At 38.0% G+C, this 20,647-nt stretch overlaps 2 protein-coding genes across 8 annotated transcripts in view; one reads left to right on the top strand and one right to left on the bottom strand.

Moving 5' to 3' along the window:
* Positions 1-20,647, top strand: part of PAICS (phosphoribosylaminoimidazole carboxylase and phosphoribosylaminoimidazolesuccinocarboxamide synthase) — a 43,963-nt gene that overhangs the window by 7,813 nt on the left and 15,503 nt on the right. For 2 of the 6 annotated variants that reach the window (XM_064511122.1, XM_064511125.1), the window contains 7 exons: positions 858-1,295; positions 2,396-2,485; positions 7,553-7,639; positions 11,059-11,130; positions 11,833-12,234; positions 13,704-13,769; positions 15,069-15,259. In XM_064511122.1, the coding sequence (XP_064367192.1) occupies positions 858-1,295; positions 2,396-2,485; positions 7,553-7,639; positions 11,059-11,130; positions 11,833-12,234; positions 13,704-13,769; positions 15,069-15,259 (1,346 nt within the window). Of the gene's footprint in view, positions 1-815; positions 1,296-2,395; positions 2,486-7,552; positions 7,640-11,058; positions 11,131-11,832; positions 12,235-13,703; positions 13,770-15,068; positions 15,260-20,647 lie in introns of all 6 variants that reach the window. The other 4 variants (XM_064511121.1, XM_064511123.1, XM_064511124.1 and 1 more) reach the window with 3 other exon arrangements.
* The window catches only part of PPAT (phosphoribosyl pyrophosphate amidotransferase), a 51,334-nt gene that overhangs the window by 25,990 nt on the left and 4,697 nt on the right, over positions 1-20,647 (bottom strand). Inside the window, exon 1 of one of the 2 annotated variants that reach the window (XM_064511127.1) lies at positions 224-270. The exons of the other annotated variant lie outside the window; for it this stretch is intronic. Coding sequence (XP_064367197.1) covers positions 224-255 — 32 coding nt within the window. The 5' untranslated portion in view covers positions 256-270. Of the gene's footprint in view, positions 1-223; positions 271-20,647 lie in introns of those variants that run through there. 2 annotated transcript variants of the gene reach the window in all.

Here is a 20,647-nt window from a genome sequence, read left to right as displayed (position 1 = left end):
ATAAATTTAGAGAATGCATGAGAAGGAACTTTCCCAAGTAATTTGATGATCAGAATGAAGTCTTTAAGCAAATTCATTATTACAAACAAGGAAACCATTAAAAAAATAAGACTGAAAAAAGTCAAAAAAATGATTTTACTAATTCTGCAGACTAAATTACTCAAATTTATTTTTTAGTCAAAAATTAACTTTTGATTACTCAAACATTAATTTTTATACTGACCTGCCCTGAAAAAGGGAGAGGTTCTGTACCATGAGGACTGGGTTCAATATTGCACATATTCTTGTGTGATGACACAGAAGTCTCCCCTCCTCAACTCCCCACAAAAGGAGTGTTCTTAGAACTAAGGATCAGATTCTTCAGGTCTTTGCCTGGTTTAAAGTTGTGCACGTGAGTAAAACCAGAAGTATGACATGAATGCAGAAGCTTTTATGCTAGTGTCAGTGACTCAGGGCCCAATTTATTATTGTGTTAATACAGCACTTTGCATCATCCAAACAGTCTTCTCCAGACTAATCTCTCAATAACAAAACAGTTAATCAGTTATTCTCAAGAGCGTTTCAAGTAAAAGTTCAAGGTATTTGGGAATAAAAAAAAGAAATATTCCACTTTAGTTAATTAAATGCACATGCAACTATCTTAATATAATCTTCAAGAGAAAAAAAATGATGTCTTTATTAACAAAATGCTGACAAATACCTTTACTTTACTGTCACCTTTGTTCCATCTTTCTTTGGAGAGAAAAGCCATTAGGAAACAGAATACTTCATTCTCATTCTCTCTGTCCTTTCCCCACCCCAACTACCTAATGCAGGTAACCTGTATCTGTGTCTCTCCCCTACCCCACGCGATGCAGGTAATCCAACGTCAGCAATAGAGGCTTCCAAAACACCGACTTTTATTCCAACAGTAGCAAATGAAGGAGGAAAACACTGGACTGTTAATGAAGTCAGAGCTCTGATACGCATATGGTCAGACAAAAGTATCCAACAGCAACTGGAGGGGACAGTGAGAAATAAAAGAATATTTGAACAGGTTGCTGCTAGACTTCAAAATTTTGGAATTGACAGGGACTGGAAGCAGTGCAGGACAAAATATAAAAATCTGAAACATGAATACAAGAGTGTAAAAAGTGCCCAAGACTCAGGGAGTACAAGTAAAAGTATGAAATTTTTTAATGAACTGGATGCTATTCTGGGGCACAGCACCATGGAACAAGCAAGTAAATCAGATAATGATGAAAGTGGGAGGCCTCCAGAATGGACTGAAGCAAAATCAAAAAAGGACTGCATAGGTAAGTACTTCAGCTACCCATATCATTTAAAATTTTTAGCTTTCCAGCACTATAGAGACCTTAAAATAACCAGCAAAAGCCAACCAGCTAGATTAAACAATTTGCTGGGGAAGAAAAACACTGAATGGAAAGTCACTCATTTGACCAGTAGTTCACTTTACTTATAAGGTAATCTCTGACATTTGAGTAGTTGCCCCAAACAATTTTTTTTTAACAGAACTGAGAAACAGAGTATACTTGAAAGAGGGAAAAAAGAGATCAACATGTAGGTCAGAAGATACAGATATAGAGAGACCAATCCAAATTAAAATCATGACAGAAGAGATTGTTTCCAGCTTAGATAAAAAATGGGTCGCAGAGATGGTCAGACTGTGTGACTGGAAAAATGAAGATAATGAGCAAAAGAAGTCTGTAGCTGTAGACATCAGTTATGTATTAACATTTAAACTCCCTTTCTCTTGTGGTCCCAAATAGCCCAGCTCCACCGGTCTTTGCAGCAAGACTCCCAAACCAGTGAGATAAATGACTAATGTGAAAATAGTCACAAAGAATGCTGGTGGAACTTGAATTTATCTTTTGTGCCGTTATTGATGGATAACCTGCTAATGGATGGGTTAACACAGAATTAGAGAAGACTGAAGTACCTACACCACACAGGAGTTTAAACATTTTTATTGGCATGTACAGCCAGAAATAGGCCTGTTGTTTAAGAACATTTAAGAAATTAAAATGAAAACTGTTTATTAGACAGTAAGAATTCTAGACTGTAGAATTCTGTAGCTGATATTATGGTTGCCAAATATAAGACTAACAGTTAATAAGTGAAGAGAAGAAGTGGGTAACACAAATATAAGTATATAGTCTCTGCCTGAGGAAGTACCTAAATTACAGGCTGCTGAAAACTAGTGGAGCGTTCTGGGGGCAGCTTCACTCTACAACTGCCCTGTTTCTAGACTCTTTTCTTAAGCATCTACTGACTGCTGGCAGAAACAGGATCCTAGGCTAGAGGGAATTTGTGGTCTGACACAGCTGTGTACTTGTATAGTACTTGTAAGGTACACTAATGTGGTACCCTAATTAACATAGCATTATTTACACAGAAATGCCTGGAGACACAGGTGAAGAGGACTCTATTAGTAATATGTCAGAAGACCTACGGGTTGCAGATATAAAGAAAGTTTCTGACTCAGGTAAACTGGAAAGTTCTATTTCATACAAATCCCTAAATTTAGTAAGCTAAAATGACAGTTAGAAAATGCAGAGACCTAAAAAGCTTTTAAACAGGACATAACATCATAGTGATAACCATACATTTAATAAATACAGGCATATATGTATACATTTACAGTAAGCTCTGCTAAATTTTATAAAAACAGTCTAGTAAGAAATTTTTTCAAAGATTCAAGGTCCAGGATGTAAGGAAGAAGAAACTATTGGGCTAAGCAAGTTGAGCGCCATGTATTACTTCATTTACGGAAACTATGCCTTGCCAACCTTTAGAATTGTTCAGTATCCTATGCATAAATTAATGTGGTATTCTCTTTTTCACAATAAAACTTGATCAATATTTAATGCAATTTTGCAAATGCTCACATCAGGGGATCAAAATTTCATCTAAGAGTATCACTATCTATTTTATGCTGACCACCGAATATGAAACTTGTATGTTCTTTACAAAGGAACATTATGATTTACATCTGAAAACTCAACATTCAGGGGAAATGGGAGTTTAACATTCAGCTAGAGACATGTGTGAAGGTCTCTCTGGAAGGCTGACAGACTGGACACTTCACAGTAAAGATTACCTCATGATCTTCTATAGTAGCATGAGGCAGAATATGCTCATAAATAAGGCATTAAGGTATAGTGTTACAGAATTTAAAATGGTCTAATGTGAACATGAAAGGTTTTAATGTCAAATTAAAAATCTTCTGACAGATGATGTTACTGTAAATAGTACTCCAGAGAATCTGGCAGCTCTGCATAAAACAAAAGAAACAGCTATGACAAGTAAGTAAAGATATGGTTGATCATGAGAAGTAATTTGAGGTATACTGGACAATAGTATTCTTGCCTTACCATTCAAGAATAGAAAATGTAATTTATTAATTTAAATTTAATAACAAAAAATATATATAATTGGCCTTTGCCAGATCACCATGGACACTTGAGGCATTTATTAGGGAAAAAACAGGTTGTCATGAAGAGTGCATTTCCTATAGGGACCTCATTTTGAGACAAAATATATAAGAAATCATAAATAGTACTTGTGGGAATCAGTTAAGACTGCCTGTAAAATGCATCATATTACATTTTCTCTGGAAAGAAGCAAAATTACTACACATATATGGACAGCAGTAAGACACTGCAATAAAACACAGCTTTGATAGTGCTATTACACTGTCCTCCGACAGTTTTCAACTGCTTATAGCTCTGCAACACTGTAACTTTCTGGATCTTCTAAACCAGTTAATTAAAATATGTTAACTGAATATTTCCAGTAAAGATTTGTGTACTCATTTTTGCCACTTCAACATTCCTTTAAGGTATTTTGTGGATACTGGATATCTATAGCCTACCTTAATTACCATTTCCCTTCTCAAATATTTCAATAGCAATTTTTGTTTGTTTCTAGGTATTGTAATTACTTAAATTGTAATCTGATTTTGTGGGCGAGGATTAAAATAGCAAGTGTTTTACAAGTGTCTCTGGCTCAGCCTATCCTACTGAAGTTCTAACTTCTGTGGAAAAAAAGCAAAAACACAGCACTCTATCTTGATGTGATGCAGTTCTGCTTTCCAAAATTCTTTCCCTTGTTCCTATATGAATACAGACTAAAATCATTTTAATTACAGGTGATAAAAACCACTTAGACTTTAATGTTATTTATGGTAACATAGTAAGGCATTAAATAAGGCAGAGAAAAGATGTATATTTTTTACCTTCCAATATCATGGAGGCCCATTATTTTTGAATTGTGGCACATGCCTTTCCTGGATAGTTCAAAGGAATTTCAAGTGAAAAAGTGGTAGTTTATGAGATTTTATGCATCTTTGTATTCATAAGTTCATTTGCTGATAAATAGTGAAAAATGCAATCAGACAAGGATATTAGATTACATGGCTTTTTTGATTTCAGTAGATTTCTGGCAATCTATAGCCTTTAGGATGTGACTTCTTAAAGACTATTCTGTTTTCAACTTAACTTCCATAGAAAACTGTTTCTCAACAAGAATGTAATTATAATTTATATATACATTCAGCTGTGACTTTTTTTTTAGAAATTGCAAAAAAATTTTAATTTGATATAAATAAGAGTTTAGCAATTCAGTTAACCTTGCACTGGGGTTTCACAGCACAGCATTTTCCTAACTGATCCATAGGGTTAATTTACTCTGTAGTCAGAGCTATGGGCACACCTTGTCCAGAAACGTACCAGCTAACTTGGGCAGACATCAGCTTTCTGGCTGCTGCAGAAGAGCATAAATGCACAGAAATGCATGTGCTTCTCATGATCCTACACGTGGATCTGAATTATTAATCATTGTAATGCCATCACAACTGTCAATCTTTATAAAAAGTCCAATCAGGTTTGCCATACTCTACTGTAAAGGAAAATATTCAGATGGTATCAGTCAAAAGACAACACACCAGTTTCAGGAAAATATCCAGTTATTTGATGTTTCACTGGGTTGTTTTTCTCCCCTGCCCAAATGTATTCACACTCAGAGAATAGTGAATGGCCACCTGAGAAGGAGGAAATACAAATGCATCCTTAGAAGTTCTTCTATAGACTGCAAGTTAATTGAAATTTCCCTCACTCCAGTGCACTGAAGTAGCTTCCTCAACAGACTGCCAGCAGAGGGTGCAGAAGCATTGTATCAATCACAAAAAACATTTAGTTTTTGGCAAAAAGCGTCTAAGAAAGCAGCCTAGAGTTGCCACCATTTTCTCTTTTCTGGTAACAAATATCTATATTAAATCAATCTGGAAATAAAACAATATTTAGTCATTTTGACTAACAGGTTTTATTTCCTTGGATCACTTTTAAGGATGGTTGGTTCCAGAAATCTATTCAGAAGATCTGATTGTATCAATTTGCACAAGTAAGAGTGGTCAATGCAAACTCCATATACATATACATTCCAAATGTGTCACAGAATATCCACTATGACCACAGACTGTGTGATTTTTGATTAAATCTGTGATATTTGATTAAATCTGAACTGCCACACAACAGATCTCTGGAGCATGAAAAAAGGATTCTAAAGAATGTTAGTATCCTGTTGTGCTTTAAAAAAAGCTACAGAAAGTATTTTGCTTCAAACAACTGACTTGTCATTATTTTTTAGGATTCTTGGTGCCCCATAAGCTTTACTGTATATCCCTCTCAGGAAAAAAATTGAAGTGATGATACTGCCAAGATACTGCCAGTAGGCAAGGGCTTTTCAAAAAGTGGTTGCTTAAAGTTAAGATCTTAAACCTGTACATACTCAGCCACTTTGGTTGCTGCCTTGTGCTTGGAATTTTTAAAAGTACAGACATAAAGTCAAAATATCATGTTTTAAAACATCTGCTCCCAACTCCTCTCAAGAAGAATGTTTCAGAAAAGTGCCACAGCAGAAGTCCTTGAGTATTCACTGGCTTAGCCTGAGGCACACTCAGTCTGCAGACACAAAGTCACAACTGTGCAGCCAGAGTTGTTTGCATCCAGTTCCACAGATCTGTGTGAGACTGCAGCAAATTTGCAAGCTGTTGAAGAGTTAACACAAGCCACATAGGGAAGAAGCGTTCCCTAGTTTTGGCATTCTCTACTCCCTGTTTATACTACACAAGGCACACATGAGGGTAAGGATTAGGAGACAAATTCCTAATCTTCCCTCATGAGCACAGAAAAGAGGATACATAGTGACAATGACACAGTGTCAAAGGGGAGTGTAGCTTGTATCAGTCTGAGGGAGTAAAACAGATCTACAGCATTGCTCTGGTGGCCTTTTGAGCAATGCTTCAAATACAAAGTAGAGGATAAGCCTGTTTGCTGGCAAAAGTCTATAGTTTGACTAAACAAGGTGGATGGAACTGCTTGCTGTGTTTTATCCATGTGAGAAATTGTTGATCGTTTGCTCTGTTTGGCTCAGCCTTTCTCTTCTCGTGACCACCCCAAAACTCAGAACTGTGGTTAGAAGAAAGCCAGGCCAGGCCAGGCTCTCTATATTCCTGGCTTACAAAAAAAAAGAGCATGATGCTGGTCATGTCATACAGAATGTCTGACACAAACAAGCCCACTTTGATTTGGGAGGATAATTTTTAATAAAATGTCACAGCTATAGAATATACTTTATTACTCAACATTTAGGGGCAATATTCTTGAATGGACTGAGAACAGGCTGGGAGCCAGAAACTGCTGCCATTGATCCACAGTGTGGCCTTCAGCATTTAATCTCTGTACCCCAGTTTCCTCACCTGGAAATGAGGATCCAAAAGCCTACTTGCATCATCTGCCAGGGCAAAGGGGTGGAGTTCTCCATTAAACACTAGGGAACCAATGGAAGAGGGGCAGAGCTCTCCTCCCCACCAAGGTGAGAGCAGGGCCATGGGGCCATGGCTCTCTGCTTGCCCAGGCCCTGAGCCCTGACAGTGTGACGTAAACCCCTCCACCAGCTGCAGAAATGCTGATGCTCTGAGGACAGGAATTTAGTGCTTTGCCTTTATCAAGCAGGCAGTCAGTCTTGCAGATCAATCATCCAGGCAGAGCACCATAATGCAATATCAATGAAAGCAACCGTGTCCTTTGGGGGTCTAATTTAGTGACTCCTGACAGAAGTCACTTGGGAGTCTTTCAATGACTTCACTATGTGTTGAAGACACCCCTTATGAAAGTCACCATCTTCCCATTCTGCTGCATACAGGTTCACCAGTTATTATATGTGTCTCACAGAATTTGTGGAAGGGTTCTGTGACTGTGGTTGTAAGTCCCTAACCCAGGTTTAAATAACTTAGGGTTTGCACATTTCATTCATAAACTGACCTTGAGCAACTGTTATGTGGTTTTCTGGATTTATTTTAATCTACGGCTTCAAACTGAAGTACTTAGATTAGGCTTTTAAGCAAACTGCTGAAGAGAGGTGACAGTCTTAATGAATTAAAATATGAAAACTTTAACAGTAGTTATCATCATTGCAGACTTTCTGAAGTTGGTGATACAACATAACTGAAGGCCTTTTTAATTAACAAGAACTCTATAAATTTTTTGCACAGAAATCCTCGAAGACGAGGAGGACTTCACTAATTCCACCCAGGCAGCTCTGGAAGCCACACAAATAAAGAAGGAGACAATTGACATAGGTAGGTCAACGGTGTACTCATGATTATAACAGCGCATTCTACTTTACAGGGAACTGCACATTTCTAAGATTCATAAGATAGTCCCACACACTATACTGGTTCTATGTCTGGGTATGATAAAACATGTTTGTTTGTTTTCATAGTGCAAAAATGCATAAGCTTTTATCTCTCCTTTCCTCCCACTATTAAAAAAAATTTACTTCCCCAGAAAACATAGTTATTATGCCAGATATGATAAAACTTCTGCATTTGATTGTGACACAAATACAGTTTTTTCCATAAATAATTACTAGGGAGGATGAAATGGCATGCTAAATAGCTGCCTCAGAAATGGATTTTATGCCTCACCTGTCTTTTCAAACTAATTCATGATAGGATAGTGCATTTAATTTCATTCTATTCACTCTCCAGCAATGGCCATAGATATTCTCAATTATTTTAAACATGAAACTGAAACCAGAGCTTTACTAATATGTAAAAGCCATACATTCAGTATCAAGTATTCAGGAGAAGAGGATTTGTTTGATTAAAAATGTTAAAATTAGACACTGGAAAACATTAGTATGTTAACGTATGTTAATATGTTAAGGATAATTATTTTCTAGAACTAATGAGCATAGAAACCATGGAAGGTCATGAAAAAAAAATGCATTAGAGAAAATGAGATTGCTTGGAAACCTATTGGCCTGACATTCTGGAAAAAAATATACTGTTAGGGTATTACTATTTATGTCCACAAATTAATGCAAACAACAGAAAATATAGTATCATAGTGATTCTGTGAACCATAATTCTTTGTCCTTCTACTTTGAAAGCTTCTGTTATGAGAATATTTCTATTGTGTAAGGCAATATTTCTGTGATCCAGGCAAAAACTTCCTTCTTAGTGATTATGTTGTTTGGAGTTTGGATGTTCAGAGACCAACACAGCTTTTACAACTGTTTACATAAGTTGTTCTTGATGTAAGATAAATTATGAAAGACAACTGAAAGGCATATAAATTGAGGACAACGTTAAAGCAGTTCCATAAGAGCAATACCACATAGAAAACACAAGCTACATTGAGGATAATGTAAAACTCTGTCCCTGAAAGTTCAGAGACACAGCAAGGTCACACTAATGCAAAGAGAACGGTTCATACACAATGACACAGAATAAAATGTCATGTGAATCAATGGACTGCCTTATTATATAAACGAGTTCTCTGTTCTTGTCATGTAATAGCCACCTGAGGATAGTAATCACTTGAATTCAGTGGTACACACATGCCATTGCCAACAGCAGAAAAAGATTAGAGAGGCAGCATGGCTGAGAGAATGAGAGAATGAAAGCAATGAATTTACGGAACATAGTTAAAAAAAACACTTAAGAACCCAGGAGCAGAACTATCATTCCCCTTTGGTCCACGGTTGTATTTCCAACAGCCACAAGTGTTAAAGGGAGATGCAAGACTTTTCTTGAGAGTTATGGATTAAGCTACTTATGAAAGAACACTTTTTTTTCCTCATACAAGTAAATCACACATAGAATCATGGGAGTTTAATTTCTGATTCTGTTTTCCTTATGTATAAAATTTAAATCTGCATATTGGTTATGAAAGCAAGTATTTGCCAAATCACTTAAGATACAGCAAAACAATTATACAAAACTGTTACAAAACAATTATAAATTCTAAGCATTACTTTGTGTATTTATAGCAAGTACCATTATAAAGGGTACATCAAATGATCCACTGCTTATTTACCAACTCCCCCTATTTCCAACAGTTCTAAACCATGCACACTGTTTTTCAAAACATACAAAGAGTATTTACTTCTATCCTTTACTGAAAGCTTTTTTTGAAGATACTTGTCTACGACATCCAACTATTCAAAACCATGAGAATTAATCTTCCCCTCCATCCCAAGCCAAAAAGTAATTCCACACAAAAATGAACTTTCAACCTCAGAGAAGTCCACACACACAAATAGAAACCTGAGGGTATGAGAAAATGAGACCAGAGTCAGCAGAGGTGGGTTGCGATGTCCATAGGTGGTTTCAAGAATTCAGAGAGCTCTTGCCCAGTCAGAATTTTATTTCTGAAGGGAGAGGTTTTTCTGCTAGCAAAGCTATTGTAGGCTTAGCTTTGCTGAGAAAAAAGTAACTGCTATGTAGACATGAAGAGAAAGAATATAATGACGTTTCTATTCTGTTTGCAAAATAACTTTGAAGAGAATTCAGGTGCGAGTAGAATAAAACAGAGTTCTTCCATCTTCCCCAAAATGCGATTTTCTCATTTAAGCTGTATAGAATGGCTTTGGACAGAGCCACTCCTGCACACAGAAGATGCAAATTACATTAAGGCTAAAGACTTCCACAAAGGCACTAATGAATTGTTTGCTTTCCAACTTTTCTTCTGCTTATGTTCTCTCTGTCTCAAAAGTTCTACATCAAAGACTGGCCTTTCATCCGAAAGTATATAAACATGGCTCTCTCCTAAAGAAAGGCAAAAGTATGCAACCTTCCCCGCAAAAATCTAACATCTGTTCCCTTCCTCCTTTCCTGAATCAGGGATAAGCACACCTCAGAGCCCAGATTTGAAACCCACCATGGTAGCTTATTAAAATGGACTCTAAATGACTATTTAGTGATAAACAGGTGACCTGAACAGAGGAAGCAGGAATAAGGAGGAAATGTCTCTTTCCAGTTTCTTTCCGATGTATTAGGGAAGTTCACAAAGATCTGGGAAAATCCATACTCAACACTATGAAATGAAGCTTATGCAATCACTCTGCCTGTGCAGGTCTGCGTGCGGGTACCTGTGCCTGTCATTCCTCCCAGTAACATTTGAACCAAGTGGACAATTTCCAAACTTGAAAGGAGGGCAATGGTCTTAGGAGATTAGGCCCCTGTGCATTTTATGAAAACAGCAGAGGACTTTATGAATTATTCCACTAAGGGAAATGCTGCAGTTCAGTCCCTGTTAGGCATGAGCAAATCCACAGGAGTGCACCCTTACAAATGCCACCAAGGCTTCACCATACCTGCTCCACCCACTTTACCTAAGAAAAAGATGGCAGGCATGCCTGTGCTAAGCTATGTGTGCAAACATGTTATGCAAATCTACTTGTATGCAAGATCCAAACCATGCACATAAGCCTACATATTTAATCAAGCATTTTAAACTTGCATGCAGCATCCACAGCTACTTTTTTGGGAGTGGTGGGGCAGAAGGAAAGACAGAGCTTATGAGATACAATATTCTTTGTATTGATTTGATTTTAGGGAGGCATGTGGCAGAAGACCTCGTTAGAATCTGTTGCCTCAAAGAGTAATGGTTTATGACATTTTTAATTTAAGCGTTACCTGCAGAACATGAGAATAGTATTAGCAATTTATTTGTCTAAATCAATTGTATTTAAAACTACATGTTTCTATAGATGATGATTCCTTAAGCACTACCTCAGAAGACAGATCTTGTACACCAGTAGCAAAGCGGATAGTTGGAACCGGTGAGTATTTAATTCCATGCATTTACTCTGAAACAAAACTCCATTGTAATTCCAATACCAAAAGCCAGAGCAGCAAAATCTCTACTGTAAACACAGCTTCTCTTATCTACTTTTGACTTCAGTCTAACTTTATCACTAAACTTAAGAATTAATTTCATATCTCCATTCCCAAGCATGAGCAAAATTTGCACTAATACTCTAGTTCAACTTATTTTATGATTAGCATCTACCTACCTGTAAACAGCTGTAAATAGAATATTTTTTCTTCTGTTGAACTGGTAGCATTTTCCTTTGCATGGTATTTTGTCTTCTCTTTCTAATTTGAAACCATACTGGAAAGCTATTTTCAATGTATCACTGTGGATACATTGTTGCTTTTAAAGCTTATAGGCTATTGCTTTTCTGTGTGCCACACTCTGATACATCCCTTTTAGAATCAGTAACAAAATTACACTGACAAAAATCTGGAATTTTAGATACCTTCAAGGAACAAGAGATTTAACCTGCTACACATTTTGCATATTTAAGCAAAGTCTGACCACAGATGGGTATTCACATTGCAAAGTTCAAAGATTTTCATAACAAGAGATAATTATAAAAGTTAATTAATCTTCCAGCTTGCTACTGAAACATTAGCTACAAATTTACTTTTATTTCTGTGTTTTCAGCAATACTCAGTTATTGTTTCATTTATATTTTCAGACAATCAAATTCCCTTGGATGAAGCACAAAATCACTTTAAAGTTATTACAGTTAATGATACCGGAGCAGGAAAACACTGGAGTGATAATGAAGTCAGAGCTCTGATAAACATATGGTCAGATGCAAAGATACAACAAATGCTTGAAGGAGCCACAAGAAATAAGGAAATATTTGAGGAAATTGCCAGAAGGTTAATGAAACGTGGAATAGACAGAGACTGGAAACAATGTCGCACAAAGTACAAGAACTTAAAGTACGAATACCGAGCACTGCAGAAAGAAAATGAACATCATGGTAATCCCAGGAGAAAAATGAGGTTTTATGATGAAGTTGACTGCATCTTAAGAAGGCAGCCTCTAGGTCCATCAAGTTGGGGATGTGAAAGTTCTAGCCTCCTATCAGGTACTAAAGACTTCAGTAATGAGTTACAGCTTTTAAAATGAAAGTTAAAGTTGCCTGTTGACCCATGCTACAGAAGTGAGATACGGGCCCAGAATGGCTAAGGAAAATAAAAGAAGAGCCTGTAATCTGCATGGTCAAGCAGGCAGTATTCACAGAACAGAAAAGGTCTTTGGAGGAATTTAGAGTAAGAATATTAACAAAAGCTGAAAACATTCGAAGTTGTTCAACAAGATTCTTGGAGAATCTTTGTGTAAGCTCAAGTGAGATATGGTGAAATGGGGCTAGACAAAGTGACAGGTTATACAGGTGATCAAATAGGCATGTAAAATGTTATGGATGGAGAGCCGCAGGCCCAAAACCAGTTAGAACTGTGCAAATATGTAACAATCAAGTCAAATACAAGGACTCAAAAAAGCAAACTTCTCTGAATTCAATTTACACTGTAGCCTGGAGAGAAAAAAAAACAGGGCAGTGATGTTTATGTGATTGTTAATAATTATTATATTCATTTTGCTAAAGCAGAATCAAACTCGGTTTTATAAATGGAATTTGCTTCTATTTTGGTATCCAAAGGCCTCTGACTTAGGAATTGCAACAGCTTACCTTGTGCCAGCTGTAAGTGTTCTCATTACTGGCTAACCACTACAGCTCTCAGAGGCAGCCATCCCTGTTCCAGGCAGGTCAGATGCTTGTGTAGAAGCAATTTAACCGCTGCAGCTTATAGCTTAATGAATTATGGTAAACCTGAACTAATTACGATTTTTCTCAATATACCAGATAATAATTTGTAATGTCAAAAATGTTAATTGAGGAGCTGAACCATTTTTTGCAGCACAAGCAAGATGGACAGCTGGAGCAGAAACTGCTGCAGCCATCCCAAAGCCAGCTGCCCTCACCCCTGAATCAGAGCCCTGATGTGCTGTCCAGAAGCTTGCATCAAACTTCCTAGCACCACTAGTTGAGGCTGGAAAGAAATCCACAGTTATGAGGTCACACTGCTGCTTCACATCTGCCATGGGCTAGTGCTAGATGACTTTCTTAAGATAGACATTTTCTTCCAATTCCAGAAACTGAAGATATTAATGCTTATTTCTACCCTCTGTGGATGGAATTTGTCAGCACCAAGAGTATTTGAGCTAACCTGGCTGCTTTACATTTCAGCATAATAGGAAATGATTGTGCAATCTGTCTGTGCTGCAAATGCCGATGCAGGAAAAAGGAAAAAAATAAGCTTTAGAAAAATAGCTGTAATTATTAAACTGCTCCAGGCATCCTTAAAGTAAAGTTGTGCCTCCATCTTGATTCTGGGTGCTAAACTAACACCTAATTTGTCTAGAAGATTCCTATTGCTCCAAGTCAATTGTCTCAGTACATCCACTTCTGTAGTATAAAGCCTTTTGATTTGCAACTGACTTTGCTTCTAAGATCTCTTTGCAAAATATCTAGTTACCTTGCTTTTCTCTTATAAGTTTCAGTGGGAGAAGTTACAGCAAACACAGGATCGTTGGGTGTCAAGAGAAAAGCATGGAATGATGGTAAGAGCCTTCTGCCTTTTTAAAGTATCCATACACTGCTGCAGAACTGAATGCCAGATACTAGTTTCAATTACTCAAACAGTTAAAAAAAATTCCTCTTTCATCAACCCCCAAATTAACGTTCTTCTCTCACATTCAACAATCCCCAAAAGAAAGCTCCTGATCAAAACGTGGACCTGATAGAAAACTGTAATTTATTTCAATCCTTATCCCTAAAAATGAGGGAAACATTGGGAACAGATTCTTCTTTGATCAAATGCCAGAAAAACTTAAGAAGATTTTAGAAAGAAGAACCTGTTTAAATAACCTATGTTTCTCAGAAAAAAATAAGGACGGTATCATAGCGATGGATGTGCTTTTTTCGTGTGTTACACCACATGTCAGTAAATACGAGGAGAAATCATGTGCACAAGAGAAGAACAGGTAGGACAGTTGTTACCAAAAAGAAAATGTGCTACAAGATCACTGAGAGAGAAAAGTGAAGGGATGGACAGAAATATGTGGTACACAATCTGATATAGGAAAGGTCAGGAACTGTTTTTGTTCCTGGCAGAACTGTCATGCCCTAGTCAAAAAGTCCAACGAGGTATGACAAAGATAGATTTCAGGGGTTTCGCCCCGCCTTATTTTTAATAATATAATGATGTCTTGTCTACAGACAGATGAAAGAGAATGGGGCCAGATTCTTTTCAGTGGTGCCCAGCAATAGGACGAGAGGCAACAGGAAGTTCTACCTGAACATAAGGAGAAACTTCTTTACTGTGAGGGTAACAGAGCACTGGAACAGGTTGCCCAGAGAGACTGTGGAGTCTCCTTCCTTGGAGATACCCAAAAGCTGTCTGGACATGGCCCTGGGCAACATTCTTTAGGTGACCCTGTTTGGGCAGGGGAGTTGGACTAGATGATCTCCAGAGGTCCCTTCCAAACTCAACCATTCTGTGATTCTGTGAACACAAGCAGATCTAAACACCACATTTTTGAATTCAACCTGCTCAGTACATCATCACAAACTCTACTAACAGGACTAACACTAAGTGATTAAACAACTAATTGACAATAAATGAAAGTGTAAATATGCTGTAGCTAGGCAAAGCCAAAAGTTTTAAATATAAGAGATCAGCATGAGTAATGTTTAGAAAAAGGTGTGCTTCATTCCGACTAGCCATTATGCAATGACCCCTTACACAACACCAGACCTAACAGAAAGACAGCATTAGGAAAATCTAGCATGTGCTAGATTTTCAGTCAGCATTTCATTGACTTGTGCACACTAACAATGTACTTTGCTTTTGTCCACAGAGATGTCACCTGTTCCACTCAAGAAAAGTCCTTCTGAAAACACCATACTCCAGTTTCAAAAACTATTAACAGAGAAAGTGCATACAGTGACAGAAGGCAAAAAGTTACTGTTAGAAAGGCTTTGTAAGCAGGAAGAAATGCAAGACCTCAACAGATCACAGCTGTATGGTGACCCATCAGCCATAAAACAGGTTGGTTTAACGAACTTTCTACCAAATTAGCATGCAGAGAGATTCTCAGATAGTAAGAAATTAAATAACTTATTTGTGAGGGTAGGTCTCCCGCATGAGTACATGGTTGCTCCCCTTTAATATATGCACCCTTAGTCATTTAAAGTAAAACAAGGTATGAATTTCCATCATATTCCTTGACAATGAGTTTTCAGCAGTGATACTGGTCTAATAAAAGATACAGCCTTTCCCTACATACCTCGCTTCACCTACACACCATAATTAACGGGCTTAATTGAAAGGAAATATCAGTCTGACTGATCAAAGAAAACATGTACACTTAAAATTTCAACCCATCATTTCCAATCACCTTCTCTGTGACCATCCTATCAAGTTAGTCCTATGCAGTCAACCGAATAGTTGAAGGCATAAAGGGGGTTCTTTTTGGTTAGGCAGAGCTTGCAGGGAAAAGCAACCAACTCCTTTATCAGCATTTACCCTCCTTCTAGCCTGACCACCAGTCTATGCTAGGGTGGGGATGCATCCCCATCAGCCTCCTGAAGGTATGCCACTGCGCAGCAATGACCTGGAGATTCAGTGATCCAGAAAGAGTACAAGAGGTGGGTGCCCACCTAGAAGGGACAGACATGGGTTCTGGTCCTTGTTCCAAGGGCTCTGGTTCATCCAGAACTATTTTATGTACTAAAGTACATAAAACACAGCAACTGTGCAGGGAACAATGACCTGAGGAGTGACAAATGCCCTAATTAACCATTAGTCTGCAAAATCTGACTGGCCACTACCGCATTTTGTGATTAAGTACTCTGCATCCTGTACTGCCTGCAAAGCATTTATTTCTCAGGTTTTCCTTTCAGTGGATTCAAGCAATAGAACAACTCATTTCCGGAACCCAGTCATGTTTAGGCATAGATCTGCACACCCCTGCCAAACACAGGTCAGTTCTGGGCATGTACAAAAGCACAACTAAGTCAAATAGTGAAGTCTTGACTGCAGCAGCTGCCCAGCTTTTCGCACCACATTTTTAAGACAAAGGCCTAAATTCCACTTACATCCCACTTCAGGCAAAAAAATCTTTTACTGGATCTAGTGCTTTGTTTCCTATTCTATGGTTTAGTTTCTTGTTCAACTTTTATGAGACACCTTATGGTAAATAATTTCCACAAAGATAGATTTTATCTGCTATTTGACTAGCATTTTAAAACAATTCTGAGAAGTCAGAGAAAGACTCCTCGAAGATCAGAATGTTTGGACCATATCCATTTATACAGTGACAGAAACATAGGATTGTTACAGTGTATGCTTATCTACTGCTTTTCACATTTTACACTGGTTTCTCAGTACAAACATTCTTTGGCTTGTAATCCTAAGACCAGCGTTGGCTTAATTTTTTTTTCTCTCTTTGCAAGGAGTTGTTTCAAAGAGTCCTCGAACTTGTATGTTATGCATACAGAACTGCAGCCTTTGGTAGGAGCATAAGGGATTTGTCCACGCCATTACAGCATATTCTAGAACACGTTGTGCCAAATGACGCCAAATGTGCCAAATGTGCCATTACCATTCCCAGCAGCACTAAAATCATAGTTTACTTCCTTCCACATGGGAACCAGAAGAATTTGTGATCCCACCCAATTCCAGTTTAACTTAGCTTTTTTAGATAAGCTATCCAACTGTGTACTGAAGTGGATATGGATCACTAACATATTCTGCCTGCTCTGTTGCATGAGTGCAAGACTGTAGTGGCACAATACAGCTCAAGTTGATTAAATACCTCATTGAAACAAGGTCCACTCTTCTCCATGCCTATCTTGAGCTTGCTGGATCTCCCATAAGCCAATTCAGCTCACTAACCTGACACAAGACTAGCCCAGCTAAGGAAAAAAAAAAAAAAAGTGAATGGCTTTGTACAGGGAGTTAAAGCAGCCCAGCAAATTCTGAGCTGTGCTTACCTTGTAACTTTGAGCAGCTCAAGGGTTGTTTTTGCTGCAGTGTGACTGCCCTCATAGAAGCAAGGCTAACCTGAGGGAGACAGTTAGCACTGCAAAGAAGACAAACTTCACTTAAAATTCTGTGAGTGATGCACAAGGATCCCAGTCTTTCTAAAACTTTTCTATCATTCAGTATAACTCCCCCCCCAAACTTTCCCTTCTTCCCAGAAAATAATAATAATAAAAATAAAAAATACTTTGTTTAGTCATTAAAATAAGTAGATCTTCCAAGAAATATACGTGTTTCTAAACGCCATTATTCAGGCAAGAACTGATCCTACCTCACAAATTTCTTCACGTATGAATTCATCACTAGTATGCTGTCAGTATCATGTAGATTTTAAGCAGTTCACAAAAGCACTGAGACAAAGGACTATCTAAATTCTTAGCAGGACAGGGCAAATGATTACAGATCACATTAGTAATCTCAAAATTGGAAACTGTTCAATATCAACACTAGGGGGTAGCCATGAAGCAAGAACTGATAGGAAAAAGAAAAGCACAAGTAGCTTCCTAAGCAATAGTCCTTTTCTCAGAAAACAGACCTGCATTTTCCAGAGAGCAGGATTTACCTGGCTACAAACTAGCAAGGGAGGTGAGCTTCCCTTTGCGTGAGGGTCTGTTTCTATGCTGCTTTGCAGCTGGAAAGCATAGCTTGCTTTTTAGCTTTCTGACAGACAACCAATCTCCTTTTTTCTGCTGTTCACATTTATTTTTGGTTAATATAATGGTAAGAGATGTCAAGTGTATGGGTGGTAAGAGATGTCAAGTGTATGGGGGCACTAGAAGCATATCTTCTATATGCTGCTCCCGCTTATACAGGTAAAAAATTAATGTGCAGGATGCTTAGATAGATAAATTAAAGTGGCATCAAGACAACCTTCCTTCACTGCAGAGTTGTAGTTATGATGCAGCATCACTCTTTGCTTAGAGACAAATATATATATATATATATAAATGATATATATTTAGAAGTCTAGATTGTCTAGAAATTTGGTGTGCCTTCTTCTGACAGCACCTCTTGGGGTACTGACAATTGACCAAATCAAGTGTCACTGGAGAAGGGATTTCTCAGAAGAAGACCCTTCAAAAAAAGCATTTACTAAATTCAATTTACCCTTCCAGTGTATTTTTGTAACCACCTGAGCTTGTGCTATGGCTTTGCTCTGATCACAGCTTTAAACTGAGTATCATACAGCTAGTATTTAGTCTAGGCACACTCATAGGCAAGTGAAACTTCAGGCACTGATGGATGCTAAGTGGTTATCTGTGAGAGCATTATGGTAAGATTGAAAGGGTGTGGGAGAAGCCTATTTTAGACTATAGATCTACAATGTGTTTCTTTTTCAACACTGAGGCCAAGACCAAGTTGTTTCCACATAACTGATCCTGGGAATGTAATGTAAATTCCATCATGGAAATGATCCGGGCTAAAAATCAAATCCAACATTAAGTAAAAAAGGCAACAGCAGCAAGCCTTAATTCCATGAAAAACAGAGACCTTTGCTCTTCTTCTCCACCCCCACCCCCAGTATCTGCATTAATACTTGGGAGCCTTTCAGATTAGTGTGATGGGAATTTGCTTTGTCTCCTCTCCAGTTTGCAAGTGGGATACTGGAATTTTTGAGGTGGGGCAAGTAAATGGGGCGGATCACATTCTGAGCTGTATTAGAAGTTCCATTCATCTCTAAAGCACTCATTCATTGAGATGAATGGGTCATTTTACAAGTCTCTTGATAGGGCTCTTACCCTGGAAAGTCTTCTAAATGCCCCATTTAGCTTATTTCCTGGTAGCCCAAACTACATTTGGGCCAAATGTGTGTAGAAAGCGCTTCAGGGCAGCAGAGGAGTTTGCACTGTTAGTGGATCCACAAGTACTATCAGCATCACTGTTGGCTTATAAGACAGTCCCTCCCTACTTTCACCCTTTGCTCCTTCTCTTGCAGTAAGGTCTCCTTGTGCTGGTACAAGCACTCATGTGGCCAAGTGGTTAGCCAACAGACAGAACTCATATATGAGTTAAAACAAATCTACTAAAAAGCCACTTTGAACAATCCTGCTTTTTTCAATTCAAGGAAAGAGAAGGAGACATGGGAAAAAGAGCAACCAGTACAGTTTCTTTCAACTTAACTACCTAGCATGAACCTCCTATGCTGTATACAATCCTCTTTCCATGCATTAGGCCCAAATTTAAGGTGTGGGCAGACAAGCCCCCAAGAAACAAGATCTTGGGAAAATTACTGGAGTGCTGAATCATGTCTACATGGATGCCTTAACTAGGCAGTTAATGTGAAAAGCTTACATCCAGTTAACTCTATGACTGTGAGGAAATGGGGAATTCAGCCTCGTTCTCTACGAAAAAAACATGCTCGTGCCCATTTCCAGTGAAAGTACATCTCTGCTAGCTCAATGCTAGAATAGCTCTACTAACTCTTATTATCTTGTAGCATCTTTTTTTATCTTCAGTTTGCCCCAGACTGATCCATTTTCTCTGCAACAAGATGGGAGAGCCAAGCTATGCTGGGCATTCACTGAAATGAAGGAGAAATAAAAATGAACAGTCTCACTCCCACTCTGTGGTTAGGTTAATGTGATCGAACTGAACTCTATTGGTCACAATAAACATATCAGCTGTCTTTAAATGTCCTCACAGGTATACACATTTTGGCACCACTTCCCTGGTGGTTTACCCTTTCCTGTTCGTGTTAACTCATTCCAATTGGTTACTATCACACCCAGAGATAAAGAGCTAAGACTGAACTGCATTTCAAGACATATACATTAGATTTCAGAGATTTAAACCTGTTTAGAATGTAAATCTGGCTCATCTTCACTTTCTGGAAGTCACCATGCAGAAACCTTAGCCCTGCAGGAAATTACGTAAGATGGCTGAGCTGATACAATTGCTCATCACAGCAAAGAGGTCTCACTCCTCCCCCCCTCTTCCTCCATTCCTGCAGTAGTAAGTTTTGTAGCGTATAATTAACACAGCTACCAAAACCTAGCAGCATGGAATAACCTATAAACTTCAACCAATACATAACTAAAAGATTAAGTGTTAGTACATCCCAAACCAGTAAGTATCTCTGAAAGTATTCAGGACTGTCTTACCACCACATACAGCATGATATCCAGGCTGCATAACTAGCTTGTCAAACATTTTATCCAGTAAATTCCATAGGTAGTTTATATAAAAATATAGCTAATTACAAAATTTGGCATTTAGACAATTAACATTGTTGCTCTTCCATCTGTTAAGGAATCTGTTAAACCTATACTGGGCCCTTCAGATGAAATCAGCTCTTCAGATGAAATTAAGGGGTAAAAATGTAATGTAACAATTCATCAGTATCACTACCTGTAGCACCTAGATGTTTCTCAGAAAATTCCCATCCAAATACTA

Source organism: Dromaius novaehollandiae, chromosome 4, assembly GCF_036370855.1.
Source record: "Dromaius novaehollandiae isolate bDroNov1 chromosome 4, bDroNov1.hap1, whole genome shotgun sequence".
In the NCBI taxonomy this organism is placed as follows: domain Eukaryota; kingdom Metazoa; phylum Chordata; class Aves; order Casuariiformes; family Dromaiidae; genus Dromaius; species Dromaius novaehollandiae.
The sequence above is the reverse complement of the archived record's forward strand: the minus strand, read 5'-3'. Positions and strand labels throughout refer to the sequence as shown.